General features: G+C 29.6%; 1 protein-coding gene across 1 annotated transcript in view; it reads left to right on the top strand.

Moving 5' to 3' along the window:
* Nos (Nitric oxide synthase) overlaps positions 1 to 14,335 on the top strand; it is a 2,633,257-nt gene that overhangs the window by 2,124,585 nt on the left and 494,337 nt on the right. Inside the window, exon 20 of the mRNA XM_089593752.1 lies at positions 12,652 to 12,862. Within this exon, the coding sequence (XP_089449878.1) occupies positions 12,652 to 12,862 (211 nt within the window). The remainder of the gene's footprint in view (positions 1 to 12,651; positions 12,863 to 14,335) is intronic.

The following is a 14,335-nucleotide window of genomic DNA, read 5'->3' as shown; positions in this document are numbered from 1 at the left end:
AGATTAAACATAATAAGGCGCGTTATTACGCATTAAATATTTGAACCGACTGATTTTTATTAAACCTGAGGGTTTTTTTTGGCATTACAGTAATGCTAATAATTACTGTTATAAATAAATAATTTTATGAATAAATTATTAAAATAAACTTATACGATAGAGTTGCACAACGTATCAATGGTTTTTAAGATTTTGAATTCGACTAACTAATTATGTTACAATGTCGCATAGTTATATGAATTAAAAAACAAAAAATAAGGGAATGAAAAAAAAAGATTAAATATGAAAATAAGAAAGAAATTAAATAAAGTAAAAACAAAAAAATGAAAAAAAATGTAATGAAATAAAATATGAAAAAAAATAAAACAAGAAATGGAAAAAAAAAATAAAACAAGAAATAAAGAAAAAAATGAAAAAAAATCTAATAAAATAAAATATGAAAAAAAAAAACAAGAAATAAAAAAAAAATAAAACAAGAAATAAAGAAAAAAATTAAAAAAAATGTAATATAATAAAATATGAAAAAAAAAACGAGAAATAAAAAAAAAAATAAAACAAGAAATAAAGAAAAAAATGAAAAAAAATGTAATAAAATAAAATTTAAAAAAAAAAACTAGAAATAAAAAAAAAAATAAAACAAGAAATAAAGAAAAAAAGAAAAAAAAAAAAAACGAACCAGGGGGGATAAATGGGTCATGGGACCCACGGTAAGAAGGAAGTTCTTTAAACATGAGATGAGTAAAGACACAATTTCCCAGGTAACAAGGGGGTTGCCAGACCCACGGGAAGAACGAAGCTCTGTAAACGTTAGTACTGCATTCATGTTGTTTACTAAAACAAACACGTGAAAAAAAAATAAAAAAAAAAAAAAAAAAAATAGCTTACTACTTACGATGGTTAAACTTCGTGAGTACTGTATTTATGCACGACGTTCTAGTAAACTATTTTTTTTTTAAATTTTTTTTATTCGTTTCTCAAGTGTTTGTTTTAGTAATCAACATGAATGCAGTACTAACGTTTACAGAGCTTTGTTCTTCCCGTGGGTCTGGCAACCCCCTTGTTACCTGGGAAATTGTGTCTATACTCATCTCATGTTTAAAGAACTTCGTTCTTACCGTGGGTCCCATGACCCATTTATCCCCCCTGGTTTATCCGTGTTAGTCGTCACTTAACAATGATTTTTTTCTGCTTTAATTTTCATGCACGTTTTATTATTTATATCAATCTGTATCTTGCATAGTGTAAACATGTAAAAAAAAAAGAAATACAAATGAAGGAAAGTTTCAGTTACGGAAATAAGCGTGATATAGATTTTACATTAACAGAATTTCTAAGAACAAAATCTATTTTAATGATAGATCTGCGTAAGCAACAAGTATAATATTTCATATTACATCTTATTACTTACATAATAATAAAAAAACCAATGATACAATCACTTTTATTGACGATTTTTTCATCACTCGTAGTACGTAAATAACTTTTATAATTCAAGTGTCTAAGTTTATGGTTGCACAAATATTCTTTTGATTTAAAACTTTTTTGACAAATATAGCACTTAAAGAAGAAGTTTTAACAATGTGTTAGCAAATGCCTGTTCAAATTTATTTTAAAAGTAAATGGTTAAGTGCATGCGTTACATAAATAGCGTTTTTTAACATCATGAGTTCTTAAATGATAAGTTGCTTTACTTTTTGTTATAAACTTTTTTGTAATTATTTCGTCATATGTATATACTTTTTCATTCAAGTGGATTTTTTTGTGAACAATTCAGTTGTCTTTTTAAGAAAATTTTCTGTCACATATTTTACAAACTAAAGGTTTTTCTTTGCTATGTTTGATCATAAATTATATGGATACTTTTTTTTCAAAAACTTCATCACAATTTCCACACTTGTAGACACATTTTAATGTTTTTTTGTATTTTTAAACCATTATTTGTAATTTCTAGAAAAATTATAACGTAATAAATCAGCTGAAAAAACTTAAGAGAAAAAATATCTGAAAAACTTACCTTAATATTAATAGATGTACTGGACGAATGCTTTTAAGACAAAACTTTCATTACATTTAACTTTCCTTTCAAGCGTATCGATATACTGTTAACAGAATAAGTCATAATGGTTATTTGTGTAATACGCAGCAATAATCTTAACTACATCGACTATTATGTTTAATTTATTGTAATGCTTATCATCTTGTGTACTAAAATAACTTTTAAAAAAGAGCAATTGGATCAGATGATCATTGTCAAGAAGTATCATAGTTGGTACTAGGATAATAAGTATCTTTAAAAAATTAGATATAATGTCATCAGCAATAATGGAAGCCCTTAATATTAATAATTTAATTAATATTTTATAAGAACTTTGTAGTGTGGATTTCTTATTTTACCCTTTAATTTTACATTATAAAGTTATTAGACTCAATTACAAAAAACTAATCTGGCATTTAATTAGAAATTACTTTGAGTATATGAATAATACATTCTTTTCTTCGTTTAGTAGTTATTATGATATTTATTTAAAAGCTATACTATGTTTTGTCAAAGAAATTTTAGATCCTCGAAATTTTACAAACAAGGAAACAAAGACTGAATTTGAGATTAAAAAATTTGAACTAAATAATAAAAATGGATTAAAAATACAGTGTAATGCCTACAACGAAAATAAGGATGTTCTAAATAGCCAAATATCGCTTTTTATATTATACTTATTTTAACCGATTATAACACTTTTTTCTTTTATAACTTCATTATCTTCTTTATTTTTATCCAACTTTTTCAGTGCTAAGAAGCCCAATTATTACTTTGTTATACCCTTGAGTGTCGTCCCCATCGATGCTGAATGTTTCGGCTCCTTGTCTTGTTTCACATTTAAAAACATTCACCTCTAGTACTGGCACGTCAATTTATTTGTCTGTTATGTTTATAATTTCTGCATATATTTTAAGTTCTTTTTTTCTCCTATGAAATTTTTAAATAAAATTTCCTCTTTTATGTTTTTAAGGGGGACCCAGCTGACTGATACGTGGCTGCTATCATCTTTTATAAGCGCAAATATTATCATCCTAGATCTTGTGGGGATTTTAAGATATTCTGGTTTAAGTAATGGTATTCTGATGCATTTTCATCCTAAACAATTTTCTTTGGCACTAATAAGGCCATTATACAACTTAAGAACTTCGCAGCCAATGATGCCTTCCATCTCTATTAAAAAGGTATTTGAGACTACATGCAGATTCATTATGATACCATTAAAAGGCATTTTAGTGGTCCCTTACGTGCAGCGTGCTCCGTATGAGACGCCAGTTATTAGGACTTTTTCTCTGCTCTATATATGCGTGTCTGTAGTGAGGCAGCATTCTTTCATAACTGATACTTTGACACCAGTATCTGCGTAGAACTTTGCGCTGTATGATTGCAGTTAATTGCTGCTTAACATTACTGATGGTGGTGCACTTTCAGTACTCATAATATTCACCCTGCAAATAGGTAGGTTCGTGTTTTTGTTCATGTTTTCTGCGTTAGCTAAAGCGCTACTAGTCATAGGCTCTATGTCAACTCTTTCTTCCTCATAAATTTTTTCAGCCGATCAAAGAGCCTACTGAGGGTCTGTTTTTTCCATGTGTATTTTGTCTGATTTTGTTGGCTGCTTCTCTCTCTTAGCTGCATCTGTCTCATTCTTACGATCTATCTCTTTTTCTATTCTCAGGGCCCGCTCAGTGCTTGGGGAGCATGACAAGCACCCTGCGAGTTTAAGTGTTCCGTACTATGCGTAAATATTTTTCCATCAGGTGCATTATTTGTTCTACTTAGAGCTCTTGTGTCGTTATAATTCTCGTCCCTATGATAATTTTTTTTATAATTATTATTGCCTCTATAATTATTGTAGTTACTGTACTGGTTATTGTAGTTGTTGTTGTTATTTCTTGCGTAATCAACATTCCTGTTGTAGTTGTTGTATCTGTTATAACCCGCATTAATATAGGGGTTCCTTCTATAATCGTTGTTATAGTTTTGGTTGTACGTATTTAAGGGGTTATTATAATTATTTTGGTAGTTAAAATTTCTTTACGTATTTTCCCTGTTATCGTTGTTACTTTGTTCGCGTTCGTTGCTCCAATTTATTCTCCCACTCTCTGCGTCTCTCACTAGTGTATGACATTCACTTGAATCGTGCCCCCTGCGTTTGCAGTAAACCCAATTTTTGACTCTTACATTTTGTTTTTTATGCTGTCTGCTCTGATGGGTCATTTTTTTTATGTCCGGGTCTTAAATTTTCTTATTTATCGTGTCTGCTACCAGTTTCATACATAATTTTGTAGTATGCTTCCCGTATTCATTGCAATACAAGCAATATTAATGATCCCCAGTTGTTTTATTTTTTTCTGTCGTTTTTCATGCTTCTGCTTACTCTTGGTTACGCGCACGATCATCCGTATCTCTTGTTTCTGTTCTCGCTAGGCATATTTGAGCCTTGATTCGTGCTGGCATTATCTCACGTAAGCTAAGGTCACTTTCTATTTTCAGCGCGGCTACTGTAGCTTTGCCCAATGTTTTTGTACTAAGGTATGTTACCCTGTAGTTATAAGGCGATTGTATCCCGTACGTGAATTACTTTATGGCTTCGTTTTCAGCGCTCTCTTTCAATGCCTGTCGCTGAGTAGGGAGTAGTGTCGTGTTCGAGTCGTAGAGTGTTATTATTCTATCGTGTGTATTTTATACGCGGCTGCTGTGGTCTTTTACAAGTTCACCTCTGTATTGTTTTATGACTTTTAATTTTGCTAATAACGTTTCGAGGCTCCCGACACTGCTGTGTCTGTTTATCAGTTCTACTAAAAATTGATCCACAGAAGAGAACTGTGCTAGCCATGGTATAAACTCGTTTGCTTTGTCCTTAAATAAACTTGCTAGTGAGCCAATAAAAGATTTTTCGTATACAGAGCCTACAGTCCATGATACCCATTTTAACATTTGCTGGAATAGAGGTAACTTAACGGGATCACTCTCAAATGTTGGCACGTTTGTTGCTGGATTGGCTTAATGACAACATTTTGTTCTGAATTTGGCGTTTGTTGTTAAAATTTTCTGTATTATGTGGAGGTACCATTAATTAGTTTTGGGCATCTAAGTAATTTTTATTCACGTAATTGGATTCGAATCCCTCTGCAGGATATGGTTGTGTTGTTGCATTTTGTCTATAGTTATTATTGTTGTAGATCATATCATGAGCAACCCCCTTGCTCCTCTTAAACTACTGGGATTCACATTTGTGTTTAACGCTGTGTGGTTCTTTCATGGGTTTGATGTAATAATGTATGATTTAATTGTGTAGATATTTGGCTTGTATATTATTGCACCGCCTGTGCAGCTGCTTCTTTTATTATATCGTGTATATTTGTGTTGTGTCTGGTTTGCGCTTAACCGTTAGGTTGATTAGTTAAGGGTTGGCTTCTGTTAGTTGTCGCATTTTCACGCTCAGCATGAAGAGTTAATTTTTTCTAATAAGCGGGGCTTATGCGTTTTGGTATGAGATGGCGTATCGGCTTCGGTACCACTTATGTCTTGATTATGAGATAGCCACCCGCGTCTTATGTTTGGCACTAATTTTCTCAACATTTTTATCATAAGAAGCTTTTGTTTTTTGCTGGCTTTCTGCCCCTCTGCCCATGATTTTGAATCGTCTTCTAAGTCAATATGTATCACCTCAGCATCTGTGTTAGCGTCTCCTCCTAGTGTATCGTTTGTTTCTACGTCACTCAGAAGTTTAATCTCTAGTTTTATATGGAGTTTGTCTTGTGTGTTCGTATGTATACATATATTTTGTTTAATCATAAGGCACTAACGTTGTTGTGTACTTTAATTTAACCTGATAGATATACGCACTCTAACTGGTGTTCGTCAATAGTATTTTTTTCTCGCTCTGGGTTAATTACACCTGGTATTTATTCATTAATTTAAAAAACTTTGTTTTGTGTGCTTGTCGCCTGTATATTTGGTATATTCTGCATGCAATTATGTGTTACGACTAAGGTCCTTAGATATTGTGATTAAGTAATAATATCGGTATGAAAAAAATTTTCTTTGAGTGCGTTCTCCCTTGGGGGTTATGAGTATGGTATAGAAGAACAGTGAAATTTTACCTACCAGATTTCTGTTACGATGGTCAGTATAGTAATAATCCTGTGCATCCTTATGAGTTGGCCTTTGATCCTTCTGTGAGTTGACCTGCCTTCGCTCACCCCCGTTGTTTTCTACTTTTGACTGATGTATCCCGTATTCCGTCTGGGGCTGCTGTCTGGGCTCAGGGTATCATGTTCTCCTTTTGTCCATATTTTCCTGGCTGAAGTAATTGGTAATTGTCCGAGTATTTTAGTGTGTTGCTCTGCTAGCTTCATATGCAGTTTCTTCTCTTATCGCTGTACTAATCTGGTAGCAGTGGTTATAAATTTTTTAAATAATTTTCCCTTTCTTTTGACACTTCCTCTAGATTTCTTTCATTGTGACGGTTGGACCACCAAATTTAGCATCTGGCACTTTTGACATTTTTGTTTTTTTTTACTGTATCATGAGCGATACAATCTTTTTTTTTCTCTATTTTTTTACGCTAATTAATCGAAAAAGAAAATTTTAAGACTTTTCGTTTGTTTTACCATACTGAGTAATTTCCACGCTCACGACAGACGGTAAAAAAATTTGTCTGTATCCCACTTCTGACCCCAGCTGTTACGTGCGGCTCTCGCTGCGGGAATAAGTAATAGGTCAAATAGTGGCTAACTTGTGCTTTATTGAAATTACTTACATTCAAGGAAAGCCGCGCGTGTCCTAATCTTGTGTGCCCGATATTTTTGCTCTCCTCTCTCCAGCTGATCTCTCTTTTCTGTGTCCCTTCGCTCTCCTTTTTCTATTACTTCTCCTTTCTATTCCCCTACTTTTCAGGCCCAAGCCAGCGGAGGCACACAAATGCATAGCCATATGTTATCGTACGTAACAGTTACGTTCATATCTGCAATCGTTCTGTGTATCACAATGTAATGTCAACATCTGATTTTTCAGGCAGTAAAATAGAAACCAAAAGTTTCTCAGGCTTATATAATTAATTCACAAAAGTATACGATAAAAAAAATCTAATATTTTTTCTGGTTTTCGTAGTTAGTTTCAATTAATTTTATCATTTTTTTAAAATCAACCGTTTGACCGTTATGATGTTATTCATCAAACAAATTAAAATATCAAAAACTTAACTAAAAAAAAAGTAAACAAAAATTAGACCATAAAAAAAAGAAATTCTTAAGTAATTAAGAATAATAGAGTACAAAAAAAAAATTAACGCGAAATATTTATGATATCGCTATGTGTCATAACACAATTTAATGTACAAGGAATGCCGTGTGTTTTTTTAAGAGAAATAACAATAATATGCCCTTATTGCTTCACTACGTCTCAAGAAATAGAAGTATATGAACTCAGTCGTTGTCGAAATACAAAATTAACTGTACCACGATTGAATTAATAAGATAAAAAAATACAACAGTTGTCATAACACGACCTTTATTTATGACATTTGATACGATATTGTACCAATAGCTTTTGTTCCGCTACCTTTAACGCAGACGTTTCTAACAAAAGAAAAAAGGCCTTATATAAATTCAAAACACAACAAAAATTTTTTTATATTACATTAGATTTGTTGAAATTGAATAATAAAAAAGTGATGTGAAGCCAAATTTAAATTTACGTTAATTATACTGCTATAAAATAAGTTAAACCAAAATTCAAACTCAATTGAAAAACATCTAGAAACTTTGACTAAAAACTTTAGCAAAAACACTTAGGCCAAAGTTACAAGCATTTGAATAAACTCGTAAACATAAACAAATTTTCGGAGTATGAATTATACATCATAAGAAAGATCAATTAATAACAACACTGTTACGATAAATTAGTCCCCTGAAAATTTAGAGAAATGATCGTATCAAAATCCGGTATTCTAGAACTATGTGACATATGTATTTATCTAAATTTTTCACTGCGTAACGTACCAACGTACCCGTATAAAAACAATTTTTGCAACACTTTAGTTCCATAGTATCTTCTATATTAATTCTGTCAGGCAATAAAGGCTGGAGCATTGGTATGAACAAAAAACCTCATGATATTGATAGTCAAAAATGAACAGTTCTATATGATTTGATAACAATGGAGCAAGGAAAAGAAGTTCACAGATATGTTTACTTCTATAGTATGATTTAGTTAAATTATCTGACAAATTAAACAATACAAGATTTGTTTTCTTATTATTTACAGAATGATTAACTCAACATTTTTTTGTACACGTACACGTCATGATAGAAAATAATTCCATGAATTTTTTTATAATTAACCAAAAGCAGCTTCTAATATTATGTTACAAAGAACTAAAAAGTCACACTTATATCAATGCATTAAATATTTTACAACATTTTAAAGATAAATGGAGATAGGGAGTTTTTTTATTTAACCAGCAATTTACATACATAGTCCTCGATGTACGCAATAACTCTATTAAGATGTAATAGGTATAATGTGAAAATGTGGCAAACTAGATTTATTTATAATAGTTACTTGTAATTCAAAATAAAAAGAGATGAAAAGTGTTTAAAAACATTTTGAAAGAGGTACAACTCTAAACGATGTACCTAACATTATTTACAGAAGATTTTATTCAAAATAACAATCAGTTTTTAATAAAACAAATAAATGAAGTTTTTAGTCACACTAGTGTTTATATTTATATAAGAAAAATTAAAAAAAGAGGTTCGCTACATACTCACAATACAGTACCAATTTATCTAAGCAATAAATTACATACTTGTGAAAACATAGATCAAGACATTTCTGCTGCAATACTAACGCATGATGAAATTTTGAAAATACTTGTGATTACAAATATGCTACACGCTCCTCATACTGAAAAAAGTCTTTGTTTTCAAAAAAGTTAAGATGTTTGTAAAAAAGGCTTTTTAAAACCTCTTGATAATAATAGTACATTTACAATGTATAGTTATACAGATTACAAAAGATGAAGTAATAGTTTTGATAAAATTTCTTACAAAATTAAAAACTGCAATACGAAAATTCCAGTTAATAATTCTATGAAAGTTCTATACAAAAGATATTTGTTAAAAAAATATAATTGTCACATAGATGTTGAATACTGTGCTTCAATAAAGAGCATAAGATTTATGTATGGTTACATACATAAAGACAGCGATAAAGCATACGTAAAAATAAAAAAAACTGATTTAAATGATAATGATAAATAAAATAAAATTTATAATCAAATTACACAATTGGTTGTCGGTAAACATTAAAGTCTGATGAAAGGAGCATGGTGAATACAAGAGTTTTTACTTATAGGCAAGAGTTATACTTAGATACGATTAGCAGTTCACAATAAGAATTAACAAACAACAAATTTTGAAAAACGCGATATTGACAAAGCAGTTTTCAAACAGAAGAACAATACTAAGTTCTTGGCTTAAGTGAAATAAGATAAACGAATTTGCAAAAACTATTAGGTACCTTAACATTTCATCATATTACAATTTTTATAATCAAACTGAATCCAAAGTTTTTCTGGAAACCAATTCTAAATCACACTGAAGGTGTATTGTTCAAGATTTGTGAATTAAAAAAAAATTTTGCATAACTATGAAGATACAGCAATTAACATGAAATTAGTTGAAAGCAACTTTTAAATTTTCCAGATTTTTGAAGAAGCCCAGAAAAATGTGTCAGTACCTTTCCAACTAAGAAAATTCTTTGCATAGCTTTTTTTATCGAAAAATATTTAAGGTAACGATGTATGAGATAAATTAAAAAATATTCAATCAAAGACTTTTTTAAAAAACAAAGTTACATTATTTTTTTTTAAATTTAATTAAATTTTTTCTTCCGAAGATAAATCTTGCAAATATTTTAGCTTACCAGAATCTTAAATAATCAAAGAAATTATTGACCCAAAAAGACTATGAATATGATAAACAATTGAAAGAGACAAGTAGGAAAATGTTTAATATTCTACATCATCAACTGAATAACGACCATGAACTTATTTTTGGAACAATTCGTCTAAATTTAGAACAAAAAAATCTTTATAGATGGTCGAAGAAGTTCTGGTAGAACGTTTTCGCATAAAACCATCAATTACTTCTGTACGTCACAGAAAAAAGTATAATGTTTATGACTTAGACTAGAATGACTTTTATTTTGTTACCAAGAACAGTTAGACTATCTTTTATTCTAAATAACATTGGAACAGCATTTTTAGCACGTGACTCCAACAAATAAAAAATTTAGGAAAGTAAATATCATAATATGGGATAAATCTTTAATGGTTTTCAAGTCAGCTAAAGAAATATTTAATAAAACATTTAAAGATTTGTGTGATAATGATTAACGTTTCGAAGAAAAATTGATATTATTAGGCAGAGATTTCAGACAAATGATACCGGTTTCAAAAAATAGTTTTAAAACCTCTATTATAAAAAAAAAACAATAAAAAACTTTTACTTATAAAAATATTTTAATATTTTTGAATTATGAAAAAAAATTAAGATCACTGGATACAAAACTTCCTTCGTTCACATTATATATAGAGAAAGGCAAGATGTATGTGTTTACAATACCATATGAATGAAAAACGAAGGACATTTTCTGTAAAATTTTTTATTAATAAAACATTTTTTCCGTAAACCAAAATATTTAAACATTATATAACGACTTCTCTTATTTATTGAACAACAGAATACTCTACGTCATGGAAGGTCTTGTCACGTCATACTAAGATTTTAATTATGCAAGAGGAAAAGGAACAGTCGAATGTGACTAAAACATTAAGTTAAATTTTGAAGTAGTAGTTTTAAACGTTATTTATAAAGGCTTACTACCTCATGCACTAAATTTAAAAATAAATTTAGTAATTATGTTAATAAGGAATGTAAGTATGATAAGCGGATCATATAATCAAATTTGTTTGCGCATAGCAAAATTATATAAGTATAACATTAAAGCTTCAATTATTACAGGCAAAAACGAAGGACAAATAGTAGTTACTTCTAGAATCACTTTAAATACCAGAAATTATTCTTTTTTACTGTTTATTAAACATAAAAAACAGTTTCTTTTGATTTTGTCTTTTAAACGACAGTAAATAAATCACAGAGCCAACGTTTTAATTCTGCAGGATTACAACTTAAATAGCCTTCATTCTTCAATGGCAAATAATACTTAGCCTGATCCCAATGCATATATCATAAGTATTCTCATTCAAAACAATTCTAAAGATAAACTGAAGTTAAAAATAGTGTTCGAAGGAAATTTTTTAAAACTGACAACGTATTCATGATAAATTTCGGTGTCATTATCATATTTTTATATCAGTCATCAATGGATTTAATAGAGTTTTAATGATATAAGAATATGTTTTATCAAACACACTTATCTTTTAAACATTGAAAACTATTTTTTTTATTTTTAGAAATCAAGATTTTGAATGTAATAATTGCATTTGAAGATTCGAAGATTATTTCTGAGTCACCAGTTATACGAAAATTTATACAAACGGAACGTTAACATGTCACCATTCAAAAATGATAATCAAACGTAGAAAAAATATTACGAAACACTTAAACAAGCACTAATATAGAAAAATCTTTTTGTGTAAAACGTGTAACAACTGTTACAAAACAGTTTACAACTGAAAAGAGTACTTCCTAACGCATGAAAGGGAGATCAACAAATGTATTTTGAAATTACACGAAATTATAGAAGTAATAATGTAAGCAAATGCGTTAAGCAAACTTAAAATATCAACATACGTGTATTATTTAAAATCTTATGTATTTAAATATTGTCTTGTTATTAGATAACATTGTCTTTATTTTAAAATCATTTTTAATTGAAAGTAAATTAATAACAAGTTACGAAAACTTTATTCTCAGTATGTGTAATGTGTAGAAGGTGAAAAGGACGTATGAAAGAGATTAAGGAAGAAATGGTGGAGTAGCGTGGGAAAGGGGTGAGAAAGAGGCAGTAGCGCAGGAAAGAGGGGGGTGAGAGGAAGCAAATATTATAGAATACTAATAGCAACTACATAATGTAGAAATATATGTATATATACAAGTATTAATATATATATATATATATATATATATATATATATATATATATATATATATATATATATATATATATTAATATCATATAAGTGTCTTTTTAGAAGTGCAACTTTAAATAATCTGCAAGAATATACAAAATATACGTCCCAATGAGAAATTCCTAAGAAAGTTCCATTAGAAAATCAGTATTTAAAAATCATACTTCCTTAACAATTTTTTTATACTAGATGAAGTAGCGTTCTTCTTTCAAACTAAATTGCAATAGCAGTTATTTCAGTTACATGTAGAGAGAAAAAAGTTAGTATACTTTGTAAAAATGCGTACAAAAATTCATATTACCTATAAGACAGTCATTTATTTTTAAAAAAAGGTATTGTAGAGCTTTTAGCTATTTTTAATTTGTCAGTGGTTCTTAGGTATACGTAACAATTACAAATGTAGAAACATATACTTATGAACATATAATAGTATCAGCATTCTTTTTTCTAGGACTCTGTAGCATACGAAGATTGGAGACACTGGAACTTTCCAAATTTACTTGAAGTATTACTAGAGTTTCCATCCGTTCAACCTTATGCTCCTGTGCTTCTGTTGTACCTTACTCCCTTACAGCCAAGATTCTATAGTATCTCATCTTCACCACTCGCACATACTAACGAAATACATTTGACTGTTGCCGTTGTGCAGTACAAATCACAAGGTATTTTAATACGAATAAATATTACAAACCTTTAAAATTATCTGCTGTTATAGAATAAGGGTGAAAAAAATTGAACAGAATGAACATATGTACAACATAACATATTTATAAATTTTTCATAAGACTAAGCTGCACTTTCTTGTACGTTGTGTATCATTGAAATTAAGTTTGAACGAAAAATAAATAGATTTTAAACTCTTCTGTTAAAACTATATATTATTACTTATTAACACAAAATTCTTTTTTTTTCTCAGTTATTTGTTATTTTTCTTGGTTCATAAAGAAGAAGAATTAGAATTCATTTTTACGAAATTTTTCAATGTCTAATAAAACATTTTTTGTTTTTTTTTCTTTACTTTATGAAAGCTATATCAACTTGATAAACTTTGCAAACTCCTTGAATCCAAAAATAAAACAGAACCTTTTAACGAGAGTAACAATATAAAAAGTCGCAGAATTATATTTTCATCACAACTGCCACGAGTACTGTTACCTAGGTAAATCAGTTATGAGGAAAAGAATGGAGGTAACTAAGAAAATATTAACAAGTGAATAGAAGTATTTATTTATTTTACTCTTACTTATAAAAAAAAAATATTAATTTTGAAGTGCGGCACTCCTCCAGTACCTCCAAAATTCTTTACGTTCATAATAGAGAAAACAAGTGCACAGTGGGTGCTTGGGTACCTAAGTATGAAGTTATTATGTATAATAATTCTTTAAAATTCTATGACAAATAATATAGTTTTGACTATAAAAATACGTTCTATGAAACATTATCATGTATGGAGGTGATACAATTATAGGAGAAATGAGTATACCTACGTTGATTGAATATAATTTTTATTAATATTAAATGAGTTAACGATTATAATTATTTAATCATGGAATAACAAAATAGAAAAAAATCCAAAGGCTGGTTAGTACAAAACTGTACAGTTTCATTGAATCTTCCGGTGCATTCACAACAACTTCCTACTGCCTACACTGACTACATCTGTAACGTCCCGCTTACATCTATCACATACGATCCCACACATATTCCTCGTATTAAATTGTATGATTGTTATTATTTGTGTAGCCGTTTTCTCAAAACTAGCTTAAGATTAAACTATTAGAAATCAATAATTGATTTTGGTAAAACACCCACACTTGGATAATGTACGATGTCATAGTAAGTACAACGTTTCTAAGCTACGAAATAAGAAGAATAGATTAAGACACTGATTATGTTGTAGAGATTCAATGTTCTCCCAACGCTTTTTGTCAGTTTTTACCCAGAGAAGTGTCTGTTTTATCTCTTGTGACACCAGCGATCAGTCATTGAATAGTGTGGCCCCTGTTCAATTTTTTTCCCTTACTAATGAATGTGCGTTAAAATAATAATCATTATTTAAAGTAAGTGCACGGACTTTGCGTATTCAAGGGTAATTCAAGGTTTTATACGAAAACTATAGCAGTACTTGTACGCTG

This window comes from Copidosoma floridanum, unplaced genomic scaffold (genome assembly GCF_036245765.1).
Source record: "Copidosoma floridanum isolate Cflo_tuat_1 unplaced genomic scaffold, Cflo_Japanese_pri ptg000020l, whole genome shotgun sequence".
NCBI lineage: Eukaryota > Metazoa > Arthropoda > Insecta > Hymenoptera > Encyrtidae > Copidosoma > Copidosoma floridanum.
This window is presented reverse-complemented; position numbering and strand designations above follow the sequence as displayed.